Raw genomic sequence first — 27,580 nt, 5'->3', positions numbered from 1 at the left:
TTACCTTAGGCTTGGCCCGGCGTGCATACAGCTACAATTGGCTGTGTCTGCGGGTGGGAAGCCAGATTAAGAGTATGTGTCCTGGTCACTGCAATAGTGCCTCCTCTGGCCGGTCAGGGCACCTGTTCAGGGAGTAGGGGAACTGGGGGAATAGCATGATCCTCCTACGCGCTACATCCTGCCGATGAAACTCCTCGCTGTCAGGAGGGGAAAAAGCTACTGGTGACTTCACATGTATCGGAGGAAGCATGTGCTAGCTAGTCTACGGCTCTCCCGAGATCGGCAGAGGGGGTGGTGCAACGACCAGGACAGCAGGGGAAATTGGCCAAGTACAATTGGGGAGAAAATAAGAACAACAACTTTGCACAGTGATTATAGCTACAGTATTCACGAGACATGGTAAGTATCATCATCTTCTACTGTACTTGAAGAAATATGCTGTAGCCTAAGGCTGTTATTATGCTAAATCACTCACATTAACTCAGTGAAACCTTCCATTGGCCTTGAAAACTCATACTTCATCTACCTGCATGTGAGATTTACTCTTCTCATATATCTCACAAAGCTCAGTCTGTAATGAATGAGGGGAGGCTGGTTAATTGTTACATAAACACGCAGAAACACCTCTCAATGACCAGGCTTTGCTTTCAAAGCACTTATTACAGACAGTAATTGTGAAAATTATTCTAATTACTCATTCATAGATCTGCACAGCAAATAAGGGTGTTTTGCTTCCATTTATTTATATATATATTTTTCATTATAGAAATGCATTTCATAGGCTAGATCAAGCAAAACTGATATTTGGGTGGAGATAGTCTTTATCAAAGCATCCCAAATTTATAGTCAAGCATCATAAAATAAGACGAATTAAGGAATGGATAGATTCATAATAATAATAATAACCTCCCCCCCCCCCACACACACACACACACACACACACAAAACACTGAAATATATATACGGTATATATATTGAATTTGATGTGTTGTTTGGAAACATGTGGACTCAATATGGAGAAAAGGGACATGTCTCCTCCACTGTTTCAAAGAACAGGCATCCCTTGGGAATAGCAGTCTTACAGGAAAGATGGTTAATGAATATTCAAACATTCCAATTACTTTAGGGAACACTGAACACAGCTTGTAGGCTTTGAGAGATATTTGCGGCTACTGAAAAGGAATGCTTTTACTTAAAAAAAGTATCTCTGAAGTTTTTAAGAGAGCCAGTCAAATGAACAGTTGACTCAGATCACCATGAAAATGAGGAAGTCTTATTGGCATGCAAGAGTATATACAGGAAAGAAAAGCTACAAATGTCTTTATGTATATACGAGTCCCAACGTACCTGTCCACAGATAGGACAACAAGATCGTCCTGGTCGGCCAGACCCTCCATGGCCTCCTTCAGTAGTCGGACCTTTTGCCCTCCACCGATGGAGTGGCCCACGTCACCGCCCCGCCATTCTGCCCCCATGCCCAACACCTGGGACACACACATTATGGTAAGTGGTAGAGTCTATCAGGAAGTCCATCAGGAACTGTACTGCAAAAAAGTCTTATTCAGTTATTGACCCTCATATCTGGACAACCTTTGGACAATATCTCACCCTCCTTCACCCCAGAAAAATGCAACAACTTTCTATCATTCTTCCACTCCAAAATCAAAAACATCCACAACCAGCTTGCCACCTCCTGTGCCATCACTCCCGACCCGGAGTCTGCACCTTCCCCGCCAACAGACCATGGCCTTTCCCTCTTCTCCCCCCTTCTGACCTCTCTGATCTACTCTCTGGCATTAAGTCCTCCACCTGGACCCCATCCCCTCCACCCTTGTCAAACCTGTCTCTCTTCTCTCGCCCCACTCATCACTGACATCATAAACTCCTCCCTCACTTCTGGCATTGTTCCCTCTCCACTCAAGCTCGCTGCTATTACACCCATCCTCAAAAAGCCTGGCCTGGACCCCGACAACGCCAACAACTTCAGACCCATCTCCAACCTCCCATTCCTCTCTAAAATACTGGAACGTGCCATCGCAATACAACTCAAGCAATACCTCCACACCAACAAGTTGTATGAAATATTCCAATCTGGCTTCCGAACACACCACAGTATTGAAACTCTCCTCTGGTTCCGGCTCCCTCAACATTCTCCTCCTCCTCGACCTCAGTGCAGCCTTTGACACCATTAACCACTCCATCCTCCTCAGTCGCCTGCAATCGTGCATTGGCATAACTGGTTCAGCAACTCTCCTGGTTCAAATGCTACCTGTCGGACAGATTTCACTACATCGCCATCAATAACTGCAAATCCCATACCACAGTCTCACATGGAGTCCCTCAAGGCTCGGTGCTTGGTCCCCTCTTCATCCTCTACATGCTCCCCCTAGGTCACATCATTCGCCGCCATGGACTACAATTCCACTGCTACGCCGACGACACCCAGCTTTACATCTCCACCAAAACCCTCACTCCTGCCATTCTCTCCACCCTCAGTGCCTCACTGAAATAAAAACCTGTATGAACAACAACTTCCTCAAACTCAACTGCAATAAATCTGAAATCATCATCATCGGCCCTAAATCCCTCCTCCCCTCTTCCCAGAACTTCTCACCCTGCATTGATGGACACACAGTCACCCCCTCCCCCATGGTCAGAAACCTCGGCATTATTATGGATCCCACCCTCTCCTTCAAGTCACACATCAACAACAATACCAAAACATCCTTCTTCCACCTCCGTAACATTGCACGACTCCGCCCCACCCGCTCCTCCTCAACTGCAGAAACATCCATGCCTTCATCACCTCCAGACTACTGCAACAGCATTCTCTACGGCCTCCCTTCCACTGTCCTCCAAAAACTGCAATACATTCAAAACTCAGCTACCCGGTTGCTCACCCACTCCCGCTCCATAGAACACATCACACCCATCCTCCAACACCTTCACTGGCTTCCAATTCAGCACCGAATCCATTTCAAAATCACTTACAAAGCTCTCAATAGTCTTGCCCCCTCATACCTGACAGATCTCCTCCATCGCCACTCCCACACTCGCCACCTCCAATCTGCCGATGCCAACCTTCTCACCCGCATCACCAAGACCAAGTACTGCACCTTGGGGGACAGAGCCTTCACCATTGCTGCCCCAACCCTCTGGAATTTCCTGCCCCCTAACATCTGAAACACACTCTGACACACTCACTTCTTTCAAAAACCAACTCAAATCCAACCTTTTCAAGAAAGCCTACAATATCTGACTTCCACCTCCACTATCCTCTTTCATTTTGTAACCCCTATATTTGTATTTGTTCTGTATCTGTGTACGTTTATGTTATACTGTATGTTTATTGGTTTCATGTAAAGCGTCTTTGAGTACCTAGAAAAGCGCTATATAAGTCCTATGTATTATTATTATTATTATTATATCAAAATGTCTTCAAATTTTTCTTTTTCTTAAACAGTTAATAATTCTACCAATGAGGTGAGATAAGTCTAGTTGTTTTTCCGTATTTCACTCATTTCAGAAATGATCGTGAAACAAGGCAGAAGAAGAAAAAGGTAGATCACTCCCCTAGTATCAAGAAATTGTGAGTTAATTTGCATTGGAAACAAGTGACATTATCTCTCACCCCATTTCACAGGTCTGGAGGCTGATTTGATTTGTCATTGGTTTGTTTTAAGAAATGTTTGATCAAATGGCTCATCAACATCGCTATATATTTTGCTGCGCTGCTTCCTTGTTTCCCTTGAAAGGCCCAATCAAGCTTGCAAACCATTTTGGCTGTGGTATGTGTGTGTGTGGTGTGTGTGTCTGTGGTGTGTGTGTTGTGGTCAGCTTGAGCAAACAAACATTTCACTAAAGTAATGGGAGAATATGAGACGACCTTACCTTCACGTTGTATTTGAAATAGTTTGCAGACTGCATAAAGCGGTTGAAGCCATCGCTCCCCTCTGTGGCAACTGTTAGGACCAGCAATTTTTCTGAAAGAGACGGAAAATCAAATTTCATAACCCATGAGACTAATGAAATCATCACATATTTATTGGCTACCAAATTACAGGGGAGATATGTGCTCCCAGTTGCTCCAAGTTGTGATTTGAGGCATTTTATGGCACAAATCTCAGCTTCTGTTTGAAAGAACTCCACCAAAATATGTATGTTGTTTTATGCCTATAATGTAGTGGGTAGCCCATTTCTGTTAACCAAATTCCATCCAAACCTCAAACCTATGTCAACACACTGATAACTGGTTGGTTCAGCAGTATAAACCTACATCTTAAGTAAGGAACATCTATATTTAAGTCTTGATTCAATTTAAAAACAAAAGCATATTTCTGTCCGGGGACTTTAAAGATAAACCATTTCTTTCAATTTGGGGTAAAGGAACTCCCAAAAAACCTCCAGGACATTTCCGCTGGGCCGTGAGTGCTGAAGGCTGAGGTTGTGGAAAGGAGAGACCAAACAGTGCCACAGCCTCATGTGAGAAGCTGCGCCCACAGCTAGTTTTCACTTGTTTCGGTTTAGTTAAACCCTTCTACTGGGGGAAGCCGTCATTAGAAAGTAACCTGCCAACATGAGCTGAAGGAGGAAGAACCCTGCATCTCTAGGCCCGGATCATCAAAAGCTATTATTCCACGAAGAGGAAATACGAATTCCTTTCCAGCTTCCAACAAGTCCAATCAAACTGTCTGAAACTGCTGTGCTGCAGCATCACACAGGTCAACAAAAAAGGAGTCAATGACACTATAATATGGTTTTATGGGACCACTGGAATACTAATTCTGTTTTTAATGTTTCTAGGGCCATTCTGCCTTGTATTTAATATACAGTCGTATGTTCCACTAAAGCCTTGTAAATGATTTATTGGATGTTGGTAAGTAGCCTATGAGAGGAAGAGTGAATATCAGGCGCTACAAAGGCCTTGTGAAGACGTACTTCAAAAGCACATTCTGCTGTGGAAAATGGATTTGCACTGGTGTAGTGCTCAGACTATGGGCTCATCATCATTACCTCCGGTGCCGTTTGTTTGTTTGTCTGATTGTCACCAGAATTGTGGAAAAACCTACTGGCCCGACTTACATGAAACTTGGTGGAAGGGTGTAGCAAGTGAAGGGTGGGGTGAAGGGTGTAGCATGGACCAAGCATGAACCCATTAAAAGCGGATGCGTATCAGAGTCACGAAAAAGCAATAATAGCACGAACCTTGGCGGAGGTCTGCGCTCTCCCAGTGACCTAGTTTTTAATTTTTTCCCCACCTTTTTTGGGGGTGGGGGTGGGGGGGTCGGGGGGTTGTAACTTGCTACGAGCCCAGGAGTTCATTGTGTGGATTCCCTCACGGCCGGCACAGAAAGATTCAATTTTCACAAGCCCAGTGGAATTAAAGCTAACTAAAAAGAACCTCCTGACAAATTATCTGTGACCCCATTTGAAAGCACCCGTGCCCCCCCCTCCCCCCCCCCCCCCCCCCCCCCACACACACACACACACACACACACACACACACACACACACACACACACACACACACACACAGCCTCCTTGCAGCATATTTCCATTCATTTCCCGTCTTAGGTGACTTAGCCATTCTCTCATCCCAGTCTAGCCTGTAGCCCTGTCATCGCTCTATAATGGCTATTCCAGTACTGCTCTGACACAGACCTTCTATTCCGGGTCGGGAATAAATCTAACCTAATAGCACTGGATGACAGAATAAATCTAACCCAATAGCATAATGGATGACAGATTGCAGAGAATTGGGCAGATTTCAGAACAAGATGGGTTTCAAATCACGCAGCAGCGCACAGAGGAACGGGGGTGCATATTCTGAGTGCAGGTGTGTCCCTGTTCTTGTTCGTGTTCATGCTTTGGCTTGACGGTACAACAGGGAGGGGGTGGGGCTTCCCTCCCCACATCTGGGAAGCACATTTTTGCATGCAGTACTGTAAAACAACTGCTTTCAATTCATAGTAACAGGAGAGGTTTACACGCTTCCTCTCTTCTCCTGCCCTCTACTATCACAGTGGCAAGGTTGAAATCAGGTCAGGTTCAGGTAAGATGTTTACTCTGATGATGGCCTTTTCCCCCTGACCAGAAGAGGTGCCATAAATCAAACAAGTGACTATTTTCATGTTTTTGCTAAGGCAAGAATTGCAGTAAAACTTGGAGAGAGCTATGGAAAATTTGGAAATCACACTAATAAAGGGGGGAAATGATTTAATAACTTGTAAAAAGAAAATACTTCAGTGACTGAACCTGAATACCTAATAAAGCATAAAAATATGTTATAATACAGACATCAAATTTATACATTTCCCTTTTGCTTATAAGCCCATATTGTCTGCAACCCAAGGTCTTTCCACAGTCAAGAGATACAGCTATAACTTATCCCTCGGTTAAAACAGTACTGTAAGCCCCCGTTCACACCATACGCAAAGCAACGCTCAACCTACCCTGAACCCACAAGTTTCATTTAGGCGTCCTTGTTAACAGGCGAGGCCACGCTGAAGCTACGCTCATGCCTTGCTCAAGCGATCGTTCAGGATTCAGTCTTATTTTCCAATTTTGAAGCTTGAGTAAATGGGTGGGTTCAAAAGTCAATGGGTGAGGAAAAGAGAAGGCTTCTTGTGTGAACGGTTAGGCGTCAGTTCCGCTTGTGCCTGCCTCAAGCTTCAGCTCTGCTACGTTCAGCGTCCTGTGTGAACGAGGGCTAAGATGATATCGCTCTGCAGTGAAGAAATCCCTGTGCAATAAGAGTCACATTTCAGTGTGTAAGTTTCCGTGCCAAGTGTTTTCCTCAGGGGTTTCCTGGAAGTGATTGGTAATCTCCATGAAAATTCACAATTATAATGAAGTTATTATAGCCAGCATACTACTGTATGTCACTTTTCCAACAAATTCATTAATTTAAAAATGTTAATTCAGCAAAAGTAGGCTTGTTTGTTCTACATCCATTTACACTGTAGTCATGAAAGCTGCATGTTGAGACCCTTGCTCTGTTCAGGTTTGTGACTTATTTATTGAGTTTAGTGTCATGGCAACTGCTGGCTGTAAACTAAACTATTTAGACTTTTTGTACTCAAATTGAGTAGGTAGTGTGTTCACACTGTACAGTACATACATTTTGTGTAGGCGAGATTTTCCCGGAAGTCTACTACATTCGCAAGAATTTCGTAGTAGACAGCGAAAGGGTACTCTGCTGTACTCATCCGCCCATAATGCATTGCGACTTCAGTGGAGATACAGATGGGATACATAATTTCATATTTAGTAGTTAGTATACAGTAGATACACATTGAGAAAGAGTAGACAGTAGGCTAGTAGAGGTATTCGAACACAGCCTCTGTGTTTGCTCTGCTGCAGCACCTGTATTAAAAAGAAATGCCTGAATTTGCCACTGATGTCAGGGAGACACTTCCCGTCAGAAAAACACAGACTTGAAGTAACACCAATTAGCCCTGTGTGACTTCTCCCTGACCTCATCATACCACACGTTCCTCCTGTCATAAACATGGAAGCCGCAGGCGTGCATCCTGACAAGCCAGCGTCAAGTTAAGTACACCCTAGGGACGCAAACCACCTTTGATTTCAGAGAGATGACACAGACGTGTTTATTTCCTACATTATGATGAGTGTTATTCAAAGATTCTCATGAGTCATTTTCATTGCTCTAACAAAAATAGTTGGTGGGGAACAAACAGACGCTCCTGGCCTCATGAACGAACTACCGTTGCAAACTTTGGCTGAATATTATGACATCGTCTCCAAATACAACGAAAAAGGCTCTGGCATTATGGCTGGGCTGCTGAGTCCAGCCAAGGCCATATATCTTCTAGAATATTAATCTCTCAAGACGCATTTTCGATTTGCATGAAGATGTCAAACCGCTCGTCTGCTAGTTCCATGTTTCTTTTGTAGTGCTGTTGCTAGTGGGACTGTAAACACCAGGCCTTATCTTGCAGGACCCTGGTGTCGGGGTCCTTAGGCTGATTGAGTGCACCTGGGCCTGGTGCACCCATTGCAGACCATAGGCCCTTTTCACAGCAACCGTTTTGAGGTGGTATAGCAGGTGTAACCAATAATGATGGTTCGATTCCATTTAGGCGTTCCAGTGCCAGGGCCCTCATTAATGTCATTGGTTACTTACACCTGGTGTACTTCCTGCTTTACCACCTCAAAACAGTTGCTGTGAAAAGGGCCTATTCAGTCTCTCTCCCTCGTCCCTCGGCTACCTGGCTTGTCTGCCCTGCCTTACTGTAGCTCTGCTGCTTTATAATCTCAGAGAAAATTATTTCCCCCCATAAATTAGATTTTTTTCTCTCTGAAAATTTACCAGTTTTTTTCTCTGACTATTACCCCCACCCCGGATCTGTATTTTTATTTAATTTGACATATAATGGCCCTATATGCCCTTATGTGGTTATTTTATAATTAAGTTGTGTGTACTGTATCTTATTATTCTGTTGTACATGTTTGGTTGTGGCTGTTATTGCTAAATGCTTCTGTCTTGGCCAGGTTTTCCTTGTAAAACAGATACTGGATCTCCAGGGACTTCCTACTGTATAATAAAGTTTAACGAAAGGGTTAGACTTAGTTGATTTCTAGCAACTACAGTAGGCTCATCCTGGTCACCATTGAGTGGTGCTTACACCTCTGGGTTTATGTGTCCATCTCTGTGCATTCAGACCTTACTGATGTGCATGGATAGAAGCAATATTTAGCATGATAAACTGAAGCGTACGTATAGATGATAAATTACAGCATTGCCTTGACTCGTTATAAAATTGACCAGCCCCAAAAGCATCTTCCAGTTCCTCTCTATTCAGGGCAACTGATGAATAGTTGCACAGATAAAAAGTCAGATTTCCACAATACAGAGATAGAGACAGAGACAGAGATCCAACACAAAGCAGTATAATATAATACAGAGTAAAATCTATCAAGTAATCTAATCTTTGACATTTCTTTTTTTTGGTATTGGATGCAAGGATGTTGAATCAAAATGTTGATGGGAATGAAGTTAGACAAAATCAAACTTGTAAAATGTCTACCCTTGCATGCCTGAATTTATGGACAATTAAGTCTGAAGAGTGAAGACCAAGTTGGGGATTTACCCTTTCCGTGCAACATGTGTGCCATATATACAGTAAGTGTCATATAAAAGTGTCATATAAGTGTCATACATCATTTTTTGCAATTAAGGGCAACTTGTCTGTGTATTCAGACAAGATAGTGACATCAAGCATTCCACGCTCCAGGGAATCAACCATGGAAGCCATGTGGTTCATACTGGAATTTTAATTAGTCCCCATCTGAGTATATTCTCTAGACTAAACTGTAACTATTTCAGCAAAATGAAGCTACAAATCTACCTACCTATCTATCTAACTAACTGCAATTTTGGTCAAATTCCCCAGCTTTGACCCAGTTTTTTTGATACTTGCACTGATGTTGTTGACAGGCCATAATCACGTTAGTCATGAAGCGTAGCTAGGAGACAGATGGCACCACTCAAAGCAGAGGCTTTTAGACAGACAGCATTTTGGAGGATGAGCATCTAGTCTGGGCAAACACATGAGTGTTGCCTTCACAGTCCTGTATGAACAGCCCACAGCTGGACAGGAATGCAGCTCAGACGCTACTGCTGCAACTCTTCCCAAAGAAAGTCATGAACGCACAAAAGTGTTCTCTCCTCTCTCTCCCTCCCTCCCTCTTCTCTCTCTGTACCACATGGGGCACAGCCGTCTAGGTAAACTTTCACACTCCGATGAGCGAATGGTCCCACTCACTGCCTGGGCCTCTGCTTAAGTAAGCATTTCTTGCAGAAGGAAAAGGGCTCTCATGGGGAATGCGCCCTCTCCTTGAACATAAGGATAACAGGATCTTTCCTCTTTGATAGGCTGCTCCTTACAAGTGAACACAACCACCTGGTGCCTCTATTTCACTATCATGTCAGTATATTCACATTGGCCACACACACACACACACACACACACACACACACACACACACACACACACACACACACATAACTGCAAAATTCCAAAATGCAGGATGGCAGGGGCAGGACCTGGCCTATACTCTGCCTCTGGCATCCTGCATTTAGGAAATCCCCTCCGCCCCCTTTTAGCCAATTGGCATGAGCACCACAAACACACACATTTATACCTTTACTTACACACACACACACACACACACACACACACACACACACACACACACACACACACACACACTTAATAATAATAATAATAAACATGGGTTTTCTATAGCACTTTTCAAGGACTCAAAGACGCTTTACAAAAAGAAACACTAAATGGGCGAGGACGACGTAAGTGCAACAGGCAATGGACAAACACGACACAGGCACACAGGGATAGGCAGGGGGAGCTAGGAGAAGGCAGAGGAGAAGAGATGGGTTTTGAGACGTAATTGGAAGACAGTAAGGGAGTCTGATTCTCTAATGTCCGGGGGGAGAGAGTTCCAGAGCTTGGGAGCTGCCCTGACCTCCATGCCAAATTTCTGCCTCCTAGGGAGAAAACTGTGGCCGCCAAAAGGTGGGGACATTTCTGTGGATCAAGCAACCGACCTAGAGCTGCTGGTCGCAGGTAAAAGTGTCAGGCCAAGAAAAAGACAGTACCTAGTACCTAGTCCAGAGAATAAATAGCCCACATTTCTTTCTGTCCTTACATCTATTTGGCTGAGTCTGACTTGAGAGACATGCGTACAAGCAGACCTTCACCCAGCAGTGCTCTATTCTGTCTTTTATGACCCAGTCTGCCAGTTCCCACCCAATTACGCATGGGGATAAGTGGCCTCCTGCAAAATGTGCACTTGAGGCGATGACTTATGTAAGTTAATATCACAATATGAAATGTGGATTCTGACCCTAACTTGCGTCAATTTCTAAGCTCCTTTCCTAACCCTAAACCTCTGCACCGTAAACAGCATCAGGGTGCATGGACCGTTCCAAGAAAGTGTTCAAATGTGCCGGGGTTAACAGAAGCCCAGTGCATGCAGCACGTCTGTATGGGTAGGGGCTCGATCCTTGAGCTGTGCTGAATTTTCAACCATGATGTACATCATGGTTCATCTTCAATCTTGAATCATGTTACTCAATGTATCATCATGCACCCTTTCCTTTAAAAGAGTGTCTCGGAGTGATGGGGAATATCTCAAGCCTCTATCTCTTATACATCTTGTATGTATTGGATTAGCTATGATGCATTTAGGTGCATCTTCAAAGATAAATGCCGGATTCCCAGACATCATGGATGCCATCAGCTGTAGTGTACATGTATGACCATCAGGGCACAGAGTGCACAAGAGCACATTTACAGGAATAGAAAAAGAACAACATTCGAACATCAAATTGGTATGTGATGTGAAGATGGCCAAAGCAAGTGCCGACGTGTAGTTTGGCCACCGCAATGTACAATGCAAATGGAGAGCGACTTGTCGCTCTGGTTCCAGGTAAATGAGAGGCGCACAGTGTAAGGTAATGTCTCAGCAGAGAGACATGGAAATGTCAAAAAGTCCATGGACGGATGTTCCACCACAGCGAAGGAAAGGACAGAGAAGCTGACATTTTGTATATATTTAGGTGTATAGGCCTACAAGTGAAGGCAAACTGACACTAAACCCTAACCCCCATTTTCTACACTGAATTTGTCAAGTCTGAACAGGAACAGCCCAAACATGTGTATCTCAACCTGCATTAGACCTGCATAACTTTACTATCTGAATCAATCATCTGAGTGTTATGATCGGCTTGAGGGAGATGTACTGCACACAAGGATTTTAAACAATAATCTGAATTTATTAACAAAACCCCCAAAATTTAAGAAAATACTACAGAAAATACAATGGAGTGTGGTAGTCAGTATCAGTGGTGTCTGGAAGTGTATGGATGCAGTGGGTAATGTGTGGTGTGTTTTGTCAGTGTAAAACAAAAGGCGAAGTGAAGCAGCTTGGTCTGTGGAGGAGAGAGTAGCTCTGCTGACTGACAGGGCAGGTAGCTCTAAGTAGAAGGCCTGGGAGCACTGGCCAGGTGCTCCACATCTCTAGTCAGGCTAATCAGCCCAGCTCTCAGCAACCTGCAACCTGCAATGTAAACTGGCAACAGTATACAGGCAAAGGCAATTGGGCAATAGGCCCCAGGGCCGTAACAAGAGCTCCTATTGGACTTTAGTTTACGGTCACAGACGCAGTGCTGGAGTGTTGATTTGACCAGCAGTACAAACACGATGATTTAATCCAGCTGTGTGCTAATTGCTACTATTACACTTGTGGACTCCATCAAATATTTTGAAGTGTACTGTAGTTCAGCAAGGCATTGTGCCATTAGGGACACAGCACTGCCCACTGACTTGTTGAACACGTTGAGTATGTGTAGGAGGCTGTATGCAGGAACACATTGAGTATGTGTAGGAGGCTGTATGCAGGAACACATTGAGTATGTGTAGGAGGCTGTATGCAGGAACACATTGGGTATGTGTAGGAGGCTGTATGCAGGAACACATTGGGTATGTGTAGGAGGCTGTATGCAGGAACACATTAAGTATGTGTAGGAGGCTGTATGCAGGAACACATTGAGTATGTGTAGGAGGCTGTATGCAGGAACACATTGAGTATGTGTAGGAGGCTGTATGCAGGAACACATTGGGTATGTGTAGGAGGCTGTATGCAGGAACACATTAAGTATGTGTAGGAGGCTGTATGCAGGAACACATTGAGTATGTGTAGGAGGCTGTATGCAGGAACACATTGAGTATGTGTAGGAGGCTGTATGCAGGAACACATTGAGTATGTGTAGGAGGCTGTATGCAGGAACACATTGAGTATGTGTAGGAGGCTGTATGCAGGAACACATTGAGTATGTGTAGGAGGCTGTATGCAGGAACACATTGAGTATGTGTAGGAGGCTGTATGCAGGAACACATTGAGTATGTGTAGGAGGCTGTATGCAGGAACACATTGGGTATGTGTAGGAGGCTGTATGCAGGAACACATTGAGTATGTGTAGGAGGCTGTATGCAGGAACACATTGAGTATGTGTAGGAGGCTGTATGCAGGAACACATTGAGTATGTGTAGGAGGCTGTATGCAGGAACACATTGGGTATGTGTAGGAGGCTGTATGCAGGAACACATTGGTTATGTGTAGGAGGCTGTATGCAGGAACACATTGAGTATGTGTAGGAGGCTGTATGCAGGAACACAATGAGTATGTGTAGGAGGCTGTATGCAGGAACACATTAGGTATGTGTAGGAGGCTGTATGCAGGAACACATTGAGTATGTGTAGGGGGCTGTATGCAGGAACACATTGAGTATGTGTAGGAGGCTGTATGCAGGAACACATTGAGTATGTGTAGGAGGCTGTATGCAGGAACACATTGAGTATGTGTAGGAGGCTGTATGCAGGAACACATTGAGTATGTGTAGGAGGCTGTATGCAGGAACACATTGAGTATGTGTAGGAGGCTGTATGCAGGAACACATTGAGTATGTGTAGGAGGCTGTATGCAGGAACACATTGGGTATGTGTAGGAGGCTGTATGCAGGAACACATTGAGTATGTGTAGGAGGCTGTATGCAGGAACACATTGGGTATGTGTAGGAGGCTGTATGCAGGAACACAATGAGTATGTGTAGGAGGCTGTATGCAGGAACACATTGAGTATGTGTAGGAGGCTGTATGCAGGAACACAATGAGTATGTGTAGGAGGCTGTATGCAGGAACACATTGAGTATGTGTAGGAGGCTGTATGCAGGAACACATTGGGTATGTGTAGGAGGCTGTATGCAGGAACACATTGAGTATGTGTAGGAGGCTGTATGCAGGAACACATTGGTAATGTGTAGGAGGCTGTATGCAGGAACACATTGAGTATGTGTAGGAGGCTGTATGCAGGAACACATTGGGTATGTGTAGGAGGCTGTATGCAGGAACACATTGAGTATGTGTAGGAGGCTGTATGCAGGAACACATTGAGTATGTGTAGGAGGCTGTATGCAGGAACACATTGAGTATGTGTAGGAGGCTGTATGCAGGAACACATTGAGTATGTGTAGGAGGCTGTATGCAGGAACACATTGAGTATGTGTAGGAGGCTGTATGCAGGAACACATTGAGTATGTGTAGGAGGCTGTATGCAGGAACACATTGGGTATGTGTAGGAGGCTGTATGCAGGAACACATTAAGTATGTGTAGGAGGCTGTATGCAGGAACACATTAAGTATGTGTAGGAGGCTGTATGCAGGAACACATTGGGTATGTGTAGGAGGCTGTATGCAGGAACACATTGAGTATGTGTAGGAGGCTGTATGCAGGAACACATTAAGTATGTGTAGGAGGCTGTATGCAGGAACACATTGGGTATGTGTAGGAGGCTGTATGCAGGAACACATTGAGTATGTGTAGGAGGCTGTATGCAGGAACACATTGAGTATGTGTAGGAGGCTGTATGCAGGAACACATTGAGTATGTGTAGGAGGCTGTATGCAGGAACACATTGAGTATGTGTAGGAGGCTGTATGCAGGAACACATTAAGTATGTGTAGGAGGCTGTATGCAGGAACACATTGGGTATGTGTAGGAGGCTGTATGCAGGAACACATTGAGTATGTGTAGGAGGCTGTATGCAGGAACACATTAAGTATGTGTAGGAGGCTGTATGCAGGAACACATTGAGTATGTGTAGGAGGCTGTATGCAGGAACACATTAAGTATGTGTAGGAGGCTGTATGCAGGAACACATTAAGTATGTGTAGGAGGCTGTATGCAGGAACACATTAAGTATGTGTAGGAGGCTGTATGCAGGAACACATTGAGTATGTGTAGGAGGCTGTATGCAGGAACACATTAAGTATGTGTAGGAGGCTGTATGCAGGAACACATTAAGTATGTGTAGGAGGCTGTATGCAGGAACACATTAAGTATGTGTAGGAGGCTGTATGCAGGAACACATTGAGTATGTGTAGGAGGCTGTATGCAGGAACACATTAAGTATGTGTAGGAGGCTGTATGCAGGAACACATTAAGTATGTGTAGGAGGCTGTATGCAGGAACACATTGAGTATGTGTAGGAGGCTGTATGCAGGAACACATTGGGTATGTGTAGGAGGCTGTATGCAGGAACACATTGAGTATGTGTAGGAGGCTGTATGCAGGAACACATTGAGTATGTGTAGGAGGCTGTATGCAGGAACACATTGAGTATGTGTAGGAGGCTGTATGCAGGAACACATTGAGTATGTGTAGGAGGCTGTATGCAGGAACACATTGAGTATGTGTAGGAGGCTGTATGCAGGAACACATTGAGTATGTGTAGGAGGCTGTATGGAACACATTGGGTATGTGTAGGAGGCTGTATGCAGGAACACATTGAGTATGTGTAGGAGGCTGTATGCAGAAACACATTGAGTATGTGTAGGAGGCTGTATGCAGGAACACATTAAGTATGTGTAGGAGGCTGTATGCAGGAACACATTGGGTATGTGTAGGAGGCTGTATGCAGGAACACATTGAGTATGTGTAGGAGGCTGTATGCAGAAACACATTGAGTATGTGTAGGAGGCTGTATGCAGGAACACATTGAGTATGTGTAGGAGGCTGTATGCAGGAACACATTGAGTATGTGTAGGAGGCTGTATGCAGGAACACATTGAGTATGTGTAGGAGGCTGTATGGAACACATTGAGTATGTGTAGGAGGCTGTATGCAGGAACACATTGGGTATGTGTAGGAGGCTGTATGCAGGAACACATTAAGTATGTGTAGGAGGCTGTATGCAGGAACACATTGAGTATGTGTAGGAGGCTGTATGCAGGAACACATTGGGTATGTGTAGGAGGCTGTATGCAGGAACACATTGGGTATGTGTAGGAGGCTGTATGCAGGAACACATTGGGTATGTGTAGGAGGCTGTATGCAGGAACACATTGAGTATGTGTAGGAGGCTGTATGCAGGAACACATTGGGTATGTGTAGGAGGCTGTATGCAGAAACACATTGAGTATGTGTAGGAGGCTGTGTGCAGGAACACATTGAGTATGTGTAGGAGGCTGTATGCAGGAACACATTGGGTATGTGTAGGAGGCTGTATGCAGGAACACATTGAGTATGTGTAGGAGGCTGTATGCAGGAACACATTGAGTATGTGTAGGAGAGGCTGTATGCAGGAACACATTGAGTATGTGTAGGAGGCTGTATGCAGGAACACATTGAGTATGTGTAGGAGGCTGTATGGAACACATTGAGTATGTGTAGGAGGCTGTATGCAGGAACACATTGGGTATGTGTAGGAGGCTGTATGCAGGAACACATTGGGTATGTGTAGGAGGCTGTATGCAGGAACACATTGAGTATGTGTAGGAGGCTGTATGCAGGAACACATTGAGTATGTGTAGGAGGCTGTATGGAACACATTGAGTATGTGTAGGAGGCTGTATGCAGGAACACATTGGGTATGTGTAGGAGGCTGTATGCAGGAACACATTGAGTATGTGTAGGAGGCTGTATGCAGGAACACATTGAGTATGTGTAGGAGGCTGTATGCAGGAACACATTGAGTATGTGTAGGAGGCTGTATGCAGGAACACATTGAGTATGTGTAGGAGGCTGTATGCAGGAACACATTGAGTATGTGTAGGAGGCTGTATGCAGGAACACATTGAGTATGTGTAGGAGGCTGTATGCAGGAACACATTGGGTATGTGTAGGAGGCTGTATGCAGGAACACATTAAGTATGTGTAGGAGGCTGTATGCAGGAACACATTAAGTATGTGTAGGAGGCTGTATGCAGGAACACATTGGGTATGTGTAGGAGGCTGTATGCAGGAACACATTGAGTATGTGTAGGAGGCTGTATGCAGGAACACATTAAGTATGTGTAGGAGGCTGTATGCAGGAACACATTGGGTATGTGTAGGAGGCTGTATGCAGGAACACATTGAGTATGTGTAGGAGGCTGTATGCAGGAACACATTGAGTATGTGTAGGAGGCTGTATGCAGGAACACATTGAGTATGTGTAGGAGGCTGTATGCAGGAACACATTGAGTATGTGTAGGAGGCTGTATGCAGGAACACATTAAGTATGTGTAGGAGGCTGTATGCAGGAACACATTGGGTATGTGTAGGAGGCTGTATGCAGGAACACATTGAGTATGTGTAGGAGGCTGTATGCAGGAACACATTAAGTATGTGTAGGAGGCTGTATGCAGGAACACATTGAGTATGTGTAGGAGGCTGTATGCAGGAACACATTAAGTATGTGTAGGAGGCTGTATGCAGGAACACATTAAGTATGTGTAGGAGGCTGTATGCAGGAACACATTAAGTATGTGTAGGAGGCTGTATGCAGGAACACATTGAGTATGTGTAGGAGGCTGTATGCAGGAACACATTAAGTATGTGTAGGAGGCTGTATGCAGGAACACATTAAGTATGTGTAGGAGGCTGTATGCAGGAACACATTAAGTATGTGTAGGAGGCTGTATGCAGGAACACATTGAGTATGTGTAGGAGGCTGTATGCAGGAACACATTAAGTATGTGTAGGAGGCTGTATGCAGGAACACATTAAGTATGTGTAGGAGGCTGTATGCAGGAACACATTGAGTATGTGTAGGAGGCTGTATGCAGGAACACATTGGGTATGTGTAGGAGGCTGTATGCAGGAACACATTGAGTATGTGTAGGAGGCTGTATGCAGGAACACATTGAGTATGTGTAGGAGGCTGTATGCAGGAACACATTGAGTATGTGTAGGAGGCTGTATGCAGGAACACATTGAGTATGTGTAGGAGGCTGTATGCAGGAACACATTGAGTATGTGTAGGAGGCTGTATGCAGGAACACATTAAGTATGTGTAGGAGGCTGTATGGAACACATTGGGTATGTGTAGGAGGCTGTATGCAGGAACACATTGAGTATGTGTAGGAGGCTGTATGCAGAAACACATTGAGTATGTGTAGGAGGCTGTATGCAGGAACACATTAAGTATGTGTAGGAGGATGTATGCAGGAACACATTGGGTATGTGTAGGAGGCTGTATGCAGGAACACATTGAGTATGTGTAGGAGGCTGTATGCAGAAACACATTGAGTATGTGTAGGAGGCTGTATGCAGGAACACATTGAGTATGTGTAGGAGGCTGTATGCAGGAACACATTGAGTATGTGTAGGAGGCTGTATGCAGGAACACATTGAGTATGTGTAGGAGGCTGTATGGAACACATTGAGTATGTGTAGGAGGCTGTATGCAGGAACACATTGGGTATGTGTAGGAGGCTGTATGCAGGAACACATTAAGTATGTGTAGGAGGCTGTATGCAGGAACACATTGAGTATGTGTAGGAGGCTGTATGCAGGAACACATTGGGTATGTGTAGGAGGCTGTATGCAGGAACACATTGGGTATGTGTAGGAGGCTGTATGCAGGAACACATTGGGTATGTGTAGGAGGCTGTATGCAGGAACACATTGAGTATGTGTAGGAGGCTGTATGCAGGAACACATTGGGTATGTGTAGGAGGCTGTATGCAGAAACACATTGAGTATGTGTAGGAGGCTGTGTGCAGGAACACATTGAGTATGTGTAGGAGGCTGTATGCAGGAACACATTGGGTATGTGTAGGAGGCTGTATGCAGGAACACATTGAGTATGTGTAGGAGGCTGTATGCAGGAACACATTGAGTATGTGTAGGAGAGGCTGTATGCAGGAACACATTGAGTATGTGTAGGAGGCTGTATGCAGGAACACATTGAGTATGTGTAGGAGGCTGTATGGAACACATTGAGTATGTGTAGGAGGCTGTATGCAGGAACACATTGGGTATGTGTAGGAGGCTGTATGCAGGAACACATTGGGTATGTGTAGGAGGCTGTATGCAGGAACACATTGAGTATGTGTAGGAGGCTGTATGCAGGAACACATTGAGTATGTGTAGGAGGCTGTATGGAACACATTGAGTATGTGTAGGAGGCTGTATGCAGGAACACATTGGGTATGTGTAGGAGGCTGTATGCAGGAACACATTGAGTATGTGTAGGAGGCTGTATGCAGGAACACATTGGGTATGTGTAGGAGGCTGTATGCAGGAACACATTGAGTATGTGTAGGAGGCTGTATGCAGGAACACATTGGGTATGTGTAGGAGGCTGTATGCAGAAACACATTGAGTATGTGTAGGAGGCTGTGTGCAGGAACACATTGAGTATGTGTAGGAGGCTGTATGCAGGAACACATTGGGTATGTGTAGGAGGCTGTATGCAGGAACACATTGGGTATGTGTAGGAGGCTGTATGCAGAAACACATTGAGTATGTGTAGGAGGCTGTATGCAGGAACACATTGGGTATGTGTAGGAGGCTGTATGCAGGAACACATTGAGTATGTGTAGGAGGCTGTATGCAGGAACACATTGAGTATGTGTAGGAGGCTGTATGCAGGAACACATTGGGTATGTGTAGGAGGCTGTATGCAGGAACACATTGGGTATGTGTAGGGGGTAAAATGCCAAGTAAAATGTATTATAATTACCAGGTGATATGATGCCACTGAATAGAGAACAAACGATTAGTCTGACATTTATTGCCCAGCCCTAGGGCATACAGCAGCTACTCAATCCACCTGGCCATCCCGCTGCAGCGGCGGGGGCAGCAGCGTCCGAGGTAGCAGCGGCACAGTAGAACTGGCAGCGGAGCGGCCAGGTCAAACGAGCAACAGCTCAGACACTCTGACTACTCTAGCCATTAACCAGAACTAACTAGCACACAAGGAATCTAACTAATCTACAACCTAGTCTGCCCTGTCCTGACCTACTCTAATCTAATCTAATCTAATCTTAGCCTGAACACTATAACGATCAAAAGGTCCAGCTCAAAGGTTTCCAAAGTGGGAGGTGGGCCTCCCCAGGCTCAAGGGGCTTTCCCGAAGGCATGCCGTTGTGAAAAGATCCCCGTATTGGAATTATCAGATGAGATGAAGTAGAAACATGAGAAGAGCCTTTTATGCATGTCCTCTCTTGTCGTGCACTGCTTCACTTAACCAGCTGGCCAATCAGAGTGATTTCTCCGCCCGACGGTGATTCAACATGGAAAATCGTCAAAAGCCGCCACCGAGGCCGACTAGTGGCAACAGTGCGAGCAGCACACAGCACAAAGACTAGAGCCACAGAGACACAGGACAAAGACTACAGCCACAGATGCTCACCAACGGCCCAGACTTTGCCGACGCCTGACATTGGGCTTGGTGTGTCAGGGGCTTAAGGATATAGGAAGAGAAAAAATGAATCATCTCCTCCTGCATGAGCAGTCAATTTGTTCTCACTAAAAATTTAAACACTCAACATTTGGACGATCTTCTTTTTGACTGCTGGTGTTTACAAGGCCTCACAAAGTGTTATTGCTTTAGTGCAGTGCATCGCCGTCCTCACAAATGCATAGAACAGTAACGCAGGCAGCCAACCCTTTCTGATCCCTCAAACAGACACTCATACAAGAACACAACACAAAGACACACACAGACCACTGCCCAACCTACCATTACTTTTAAAGCGTTCCCAGCTTTCAATTACATTAGAATTTTAATGCAACCACAAGCAGCTTTGACACACAAGTAGCAGTTTTGATACCTGGAAGCCAGGACCCTCGGGGCATGCAGACATTCCTTCTCACCTAACAAATACCCTAGTCTCTACCTGGGTGAGTGCTTCATGTGTTTTCACTTAGCGCCAGTAACGTCATCTGAGGCCTGGATGCAGAAAACACTAGGACACTGGTTGCTTGGAGGAGATAGTCAGACATGATTTCAGTCCAAAACTAAAAATAGAGCTTATTTTCATGTGAAGCTTCAAGCCGCCATAATTGATAAAACACACCAGTACCATAAAATATAAGAGTCATGTAGTGTTTTCAATTATACATGCCAAAAAGCCCAACCCCCCAGCCACTTTAAACTTAGAATGTGGCATGATGTCATCAGCATCGGCCCAGGGGATGCGGGTCTATCCGGAAAAGTCATTTCAAATTAAGAGTACCTACCTCTTATTTTACCACAACGAAAACAACTATAATATAAAAAGAAAACAACAAAGTTGAAATGTTGTACATCATGCAGTGCTCTTGTCGGGGTAATGATTACAGGGGCAGTCATTTCCTCTATTGGCCAAAGTCGTGGGTTACCATAGTGCTTTAAAATGTTAATTGTTTGCAGGAATACCAACCTAGTTGAGGGCAACAGGATGCACTTAGAGGTTAAGCATCGAAGCTGAAATAATATACTGTAATACTGTCTGTCACTTTTTCCTAGTCGCCAAAAAATGTACTGAAGTTAGTGTAGAAGGACACAACCGGAATGCAACTTGATGAAGTCACTTAGTTGAATTGATTAATACTGTTACCATGAAAAGGCTCCAGGTTCTCCACACATCAACTCATTTGAAGAGACTGCTTAGGGATAGGAGCAAGTGATAGAGTCCAGTGACTTCTTTTATATTCTATTAGGACAGTAGGCAGACAGGAAAGGTGTAAACTATGTATAGTTTTTTAACAATTGTTTGTTTGCTAACATGTACACTACAGTAAGTCTAACAATCGCTTGTTGGCTTGCCTGTAATATCATATGTGATTTACTAGTATCGTTGTAACTGATTGCACTAGAACTTTTTGTACTTTGCAGATTTTTTATTCTTTTTTGTATGTTGGTGACATCTTTGAAAACTACCTGGATAGTGATGGGGAGAATAGATGATGATGATTGGGTGATCAGGAATTTTCCCACTGGAAAATATGCCACTATGGGCTCCACTGCATTATTGCCCTTTTACTGCTGTGTAAAGTGGATTCCTATTGGATGACAGGTGATTAACCATTAACTCATTTAATCCCACCCGTCACAGTGCATCCTGGTGGCTCACCTGGTACCTGGTGGTGGTAAAATGGAGGCTCGGTCCTTTGTGCGGTTCACGCGGGTTTGAATCCGACCTGAGGTCATCCCCTCTCTCTCCTCACCTTTCCTGTCTGCCTACTGTCCTATCTAAATTAAGGCAAAAATAACCCAAAAATAATCTAAAAATAAATAAAGACCACCCGTCACAATACTGATAATTGCAAAATCAATTATTACTATGCATTAATAGTCATTATTACATAAATGGTATTGGTTACTGGATCCTAATAACTTTGCTAATGACTAGCAAAGTATGTTGTAGCATAATCAATTCCCGATCAATCAATTGATTTTATTCCATATATCACCCAGCCCTAATTATTCTGATTTTTTTTAAATGCAGTAAATATTAAAAATGTCAATGCCTATTGCAGGGTTCCGCAACTATGAGCATGTCATTGGTTATATTGGTCCTCCAAAAAGGGACAAGCAATTTATATGTTTTGACACTGAGAGTGCATTCTGAGAGTTCACACATCAACATTTTGTATCTTTATTATTTAACATAATATGGATGTCATACGTAGCAGGTATGATGGTGATTAGCGAAACGGTGTCGGACTTTTAAAAAGGGATGAAACATGAAGACAAGACCTCCCCGCCACTTGTCCACATCAAATAAAATATTCAGCCAATATAATATAATATTCCTGCCAAAGCTCAACAGCTGCTCCATTCCTTCACTCAGCCCTCTCCACTGTGAGTGCGCGATGGGAAAGAGATGATTTAAGATTTTGAACATGGTCATGAGAACAACGCTAGACTGCCACCTGTTCTTTAAGACAGCGTGAGATGGTGATTTCCACAGGGAGTTATTTATTGTGCGGTTCTTATATTTGACGGACGGCAGAAAATGCATCAGACACGGCAAACAACAAGCAAACACAGGAGACAGCTTAGACAACACAACGTTTGTGCTGAAAAGGACGCATTGAACCAAACTTGTGGTGATATGTGACAATGTTCCAAAAGATGAATTGCAGGCTTGGTCAGCCAGCTAGGTTTGTTAGCACTATGAACTGCAATTGCAGGCCAGAGAGCCGAGACATTACACAGTACATAAAGGCACGGCCAATCTTAGGTGGAGTTTCCTTTTCTTCTACAGCTATAAAATGTTCCATGTTGGAATGTGACTGATGTCTGGGAGAGCTTTACTGTCATCTAAAGAAACATATTGCATGGTTGAGCAACCCAGAGCATGCAGGGTAGTGGCAGTCATCCCATCCTCCCACACACTTCCACTCTATAACAGATATGTCCCAGACTCCCAGTCAGTGCCTGGAATGCAAAGGATGTTTTCAAGTAATCAATCTAATACACCCCCCCCCCCCCATGAACATGATGCAAGACAGCAGTCCACTGATTTATGTCACCTCCACACACACACACACACACACACACACACACACACACACACACACACACACACACACACACACACACACACACACACACACACACACACACACACACACACACACACACCCTGTAAAATACCATGAACATGATGCAAGACAGCAGTCCACTGATTTATGTCACCTCCTTTTTTCCTTTCTTTTCTTTACATTGTGAGATAGTGTGCTGGTTTCTTTACATTGTGAGATAGTGTGCTGGTTTCTTTACATTGTGAGATAGTGTGCTGGTTTCTTTACATTGTGAGATAGTGTGCTGGTTTCTTTACATTGTGAGATAGTGTGCTGGTGTTTTCATGTTCAAAGCTTACGGAGCATTTTTTAAACCTTTATTTATTCAGGGGGAGAGCAATGCTCTCTTTTTCAGGAGTGCCCTGTTCACATTCACACCCGGAAGCTGACCAGTACAACCAGTCTGCTCTGCTGGCCACTGAGCAGTTGGGGCCTTGCTCAAGGGCACCTCAGTGGTGGTAATGAGGGAGGGGCAAGCGCTGCTTTTTCACTTTCCCCACCCAGATTTATCCTGCCGCTCCGGGGGATTGAACCGACGATCTTCGTCACAAGCTGGCTTCTCTAACCGTTTAGGCCACCACTGCCCAGCAATGAGAACAGGTGACCTTACTCATAGGTAAGGTCATAGGTTTACAAATGTACAACCATCTCCTTCTCTTACTGGCTGAAATAGAGTAACAGTAGGGGTGGTTTGCCGACACACCATGAACACCATCCATGAACACCATCCATTCATTGTGAACGTCAACTCAAATGCTGTCAAATGACCCAGAAAGCAGCTCAAGCAAACTTATAGGATAATTAAAAGAAAACTCTTTGAGTGAAGGTTCATTTAGCAAACCATTCAGCCCTGCTCTGGCAAATATCTGTTGAATTAAGAAGCAGTTTTGCCCAAAGATAATATGTAGCAGCTTAGACTCACACCACAAGAATACATGCTGGCCAAGGCCAGGCAGGATCCTGCCAAGTCACCTTATCTGCTCTGTTTTTCCTACACAATCTCTTGTATCTTGCTTTCACTGGACAAGAAAATAGCAGAAAAATACTTGCACGCTTCCTACTGTGTACTGGGGGAAGAATGACTCATCATATTCCATTGTAAGCTAATCTCCTAACTAACTATGAGACCCAAAATGGCCGATGTCTGTGGAATCTGGTGGAACTAAAGACCCCATGACAAGACCAGCATAGAATGTTTTGATCAGCGTGGGTCTCTTGTCAAGCATATCTTCAGTCTGGGTCAGAGAAAGTTGAAGACCCTCTGCACTACATTATAAACTGAGCCACCTTGGCAAATAATGTTTCAAGACAATGAAGCAATGTCTTTTGAGCTCTGGGTTTATCTATTTGGCTTATTTTTCAAAAGCTATTCTAGTCTTCTCAAATATGGTATAAGATTGTTGTTTAGTCCTGTTCTATCCATCCTTCTCTTAAGCTGATGTGCCTACTGTACTTCTCTTAAGCTGATGTGCCTACTGTTCTTCTAAGCTGATGTGCCTACTGTCCTTCTCTTAAGCTGATGTGCCTACTGTCCTTCTCTTAAGCTGATGTGCCTACTGTCCTTCTCTTAAGCTGATGTGCCTACTGTTCTTCTAAGCTGATGTGCCTACTGTCCTTCTCTTAAGCTGATGTGCCTACTGTCCTTCTCTTAAGCTGATGTGCCTACTGTCCTTCTCTTAAGCTGATGTGCCTACTGTTCTTCTAAGCTGATGTGCCTACTGTCCTTCTCTTAAGCTGATGTGCCTACTGTTCTTCTCTTAAGCTGGTGTGCCTACTGTTCTTCTAAGCTGATGTGCCTACTCTACTGTTCTTGAAAAGTGTTAAATTCTTCCTTTTAGGGGTGCACCGATCACGTTTTTCTTGCCACCGATCGCCTACGAGCAATATCTGCCCTACCGATCGTCCTGCTCGAATGTCTGCTGCAAGGATGACTATTGCTTCTCCCACAAGGTATTTTATCCTGGCATCATTACAGATGACGTGTTGTGTCGGTCTCATACACTTAATGACACCGCTGATATGTTTCAGCTGTGTTTACATGTGACCAACTCCACCAAAAATGGCTCATGTGTTTTGCGTTATCAATCGGTTTTGGCAAATGGCACATAAAAGCATAAACCAGAATTCTCCGATCTCATTATTTAGGCTGAAAATCGGATGATTCCGATCACTGGCCGGTCGATCGGTGCACCCCTACTTGCTTTCCATTCACATATGGATAGCCTAACCTGCAAGGCAGCTGGATTCGCGTGAGATCACGAGATCACAAACAAACCATTTAGCAGCGTCACGTTAACGTATTGATAGGCTTTGATATAAAAATGGGTTGTCAGTCAGTTGTGCAGTATATTATATCAGAACTTTACTACAAAATAGATGTCTAACTGCAGATGCCCTGTTGGTCCAGATCAGACAAATGTAAGGCTTTTTGCTCTCTCTCTCTCTCTCTCTCTCTCTCTCTCTCTCTCTCTCTCTCTCTCTCTCTCTCTCTCTCTCTCTCTCTCTCTCTCTCTCTCTCTCTCTCTCTCTCTCTCTCTCTCTCTCTCTCTGACTGAAATGCCTTATTAGAAATGTGTATTTACTAGAATTCCAAGTTCTCATAAACAGGCTTATACAACAACAGAAAACATGTGCAGCCACTTATGGGGTGTTTGTAGGTTTTTACAAGGTGCCCTGTGATTTGATAGGAGCCGTGTTTTTTATTTAAATAATTTGAGGGTAATTGAGATTGAATTGAATTGAGCTGAGCACCAACATGTTAACTGGAACTTGGCTTTCTCAGAGAAGTCAATAAAGCTCTGGTACATCTGGGATGCTGCTGGGAGCAAGATGCACCCCAGAGGCTGTCCTCAACAGCTGAGCAGAAAGTGCAGGTTGCACTTGGCCCTAGTCCATAAGTTCAGTTCAATTACAGCAGCTTTATAGCTGCTTTCTCGAGCACATAATTGCTTGCTTCCATAGATTTTCTCACACTTCTAAGGTTAAGTAAATGGGAGCAATTAAGTGTGTTTTTCAACTTTGACGGCATAAAGATTGTATTCAAATAATGTAGAATAGAAAGAATACCACTGGAAGCACCAACCCGCCTTGCCTCCAGTCGCTTGTTTATTTATCCCACTGACGTTTTACAGTTTGACATTATCTGCATAATAAAAGTCTGTGCTGTGCGCCGAACAGCATAAAAATAGATTGTGTGAAACCGCAGACGTCTTTCTTTCTTTCTTATCAAGCACTGTCAAGTTGTTAATTGTGCAGTAGGCTACATTTGTTTGACAGCACAGGCTTTCACAATAGCCTACATTCACATTCCCACACACGGAGCCACAAACGTGCATGCGCGTCATCATTGCTGAATTACATCTTCGAAAACAATTCCAATCCCATATTTGCTCAATTAGCATGACAGCTCTGACACGATTTATGACTAAAGCGGGTTTTATTAATCAAACACATGCGAAAGCAATTACATCGGACGTGTATGACATTACATTATACGACTACATTCAACATTACAGGCTGTATAACTTCGGGGCAGACCACCAACTGAGAAAAAGTTCGTAGCTTACCTTTAGGAATAGTGACAGGCGCCTGAGTTATGTCAGTGGAGTAGACAGACTTTGCAAAGTTCACCCAGCATAAAAATAAAAAGTAAAACTTGGGGTACTCCATTGCTGTGATGGTGTGTTCCGGGACAGAGCGCAGACAGGACTGAATGGACTGTTAACTGGACCGTGCTCCAACAGCCCAGCGGTCGCAGCCCTGGAGGGTCGGAGGCTCTCGCGATAATAAAAATAATTCAGAGAAATCCACCGATGGCTATCAAAGTTTTCTGGACGAGCGAGAGAGAGACAGCACTCTCACTAGCCAAGTTGCTCGAGGGACGCGTATAAATACTGTAATTCAGACAGAGGAAACATAGAGCAAAAGGCGTGGTTCCTTAATTGCAACTGCAGTCACGATTGGTTCTTGGTGAAGTTAGCCCATGTGCAGTCAGAGAGGGAAGATAACGGTGTTCACCCCATAGGACGTCCGGAGCGAAAGTGTGATTGAATAAGTGCAGCTGTGTTTGAACGCCCCCACTGCTGTGAAGTCTCCCACCCTGCTCCCCTCCCCTATGTAAGTAGATCAACAGCACGTAGGCTACTGCCTTTCTGCCCCCTCCTCACTTTTCATTCAGTTTACTTTCCTAGAGGTTAAC

The 27,580-nt window shown here is 44.3% G+C and overlaps 1 protein-coding gene across 3 annotated transcripts in view; it reads right to left on the bottom strand.

The window, feature by feature from the left end:
- The window catches only part of plod2 (procollagen-lysine, 2-oxoglutarate 5-dioxygenase 2), a 57,584-nt gene extending 30,472 nt beyond the window's left edge, over nucleotides 1-27,112 (bottom strand). For all 3 annotated transcript variants that reach the window (XM_083632181.1, XM_083632182.1, XM_083632183.1), the window contains exons 1-3: nucleotides 26,949-27,112; nucleotides 3,892-3,983; nucleotides 1,348-1,484 (exon numbers count right to left, since the gene is read on the bottom strand). In XM_083632181.1, the coding sequence (XP_083488307.1) occupies nucleotides 1,348-1,484; nucleotides 3,892-3,983; nucleotides 26,949-27,051 (332 nt within the window). In that variant the 5' untranslated portion in view covers nucleotides 27,052-27,112. The remainder of the gene's footprint in view (nucleotides 1-1,347; nucleotides 1,485-3,891; nucleotides 3,984-26,948) is intronic.
- Between the last annotated feature and the right edge of the window lie 468 nt (nucleotides 27,113-27,580).

The sequence above is a fragment of the Poromitra crassiceps genome (genome assembly GCF_964638095.1).
Source record: "Poromitra crassiceps genome assembly, chromosome: 2".
NCBI classification, from domain to species: Eukaryota; Metazoa; Chordata; class Actinopteri; order Beryciformes; family Melamphaidae; genus Poromitra; species Poromitra crassiceps.
The sequence above is the reverse complement of the archived record's forward strand: the minus strand, read 5'-3'. Positions and strand labels throughout refer to the sequence as shown.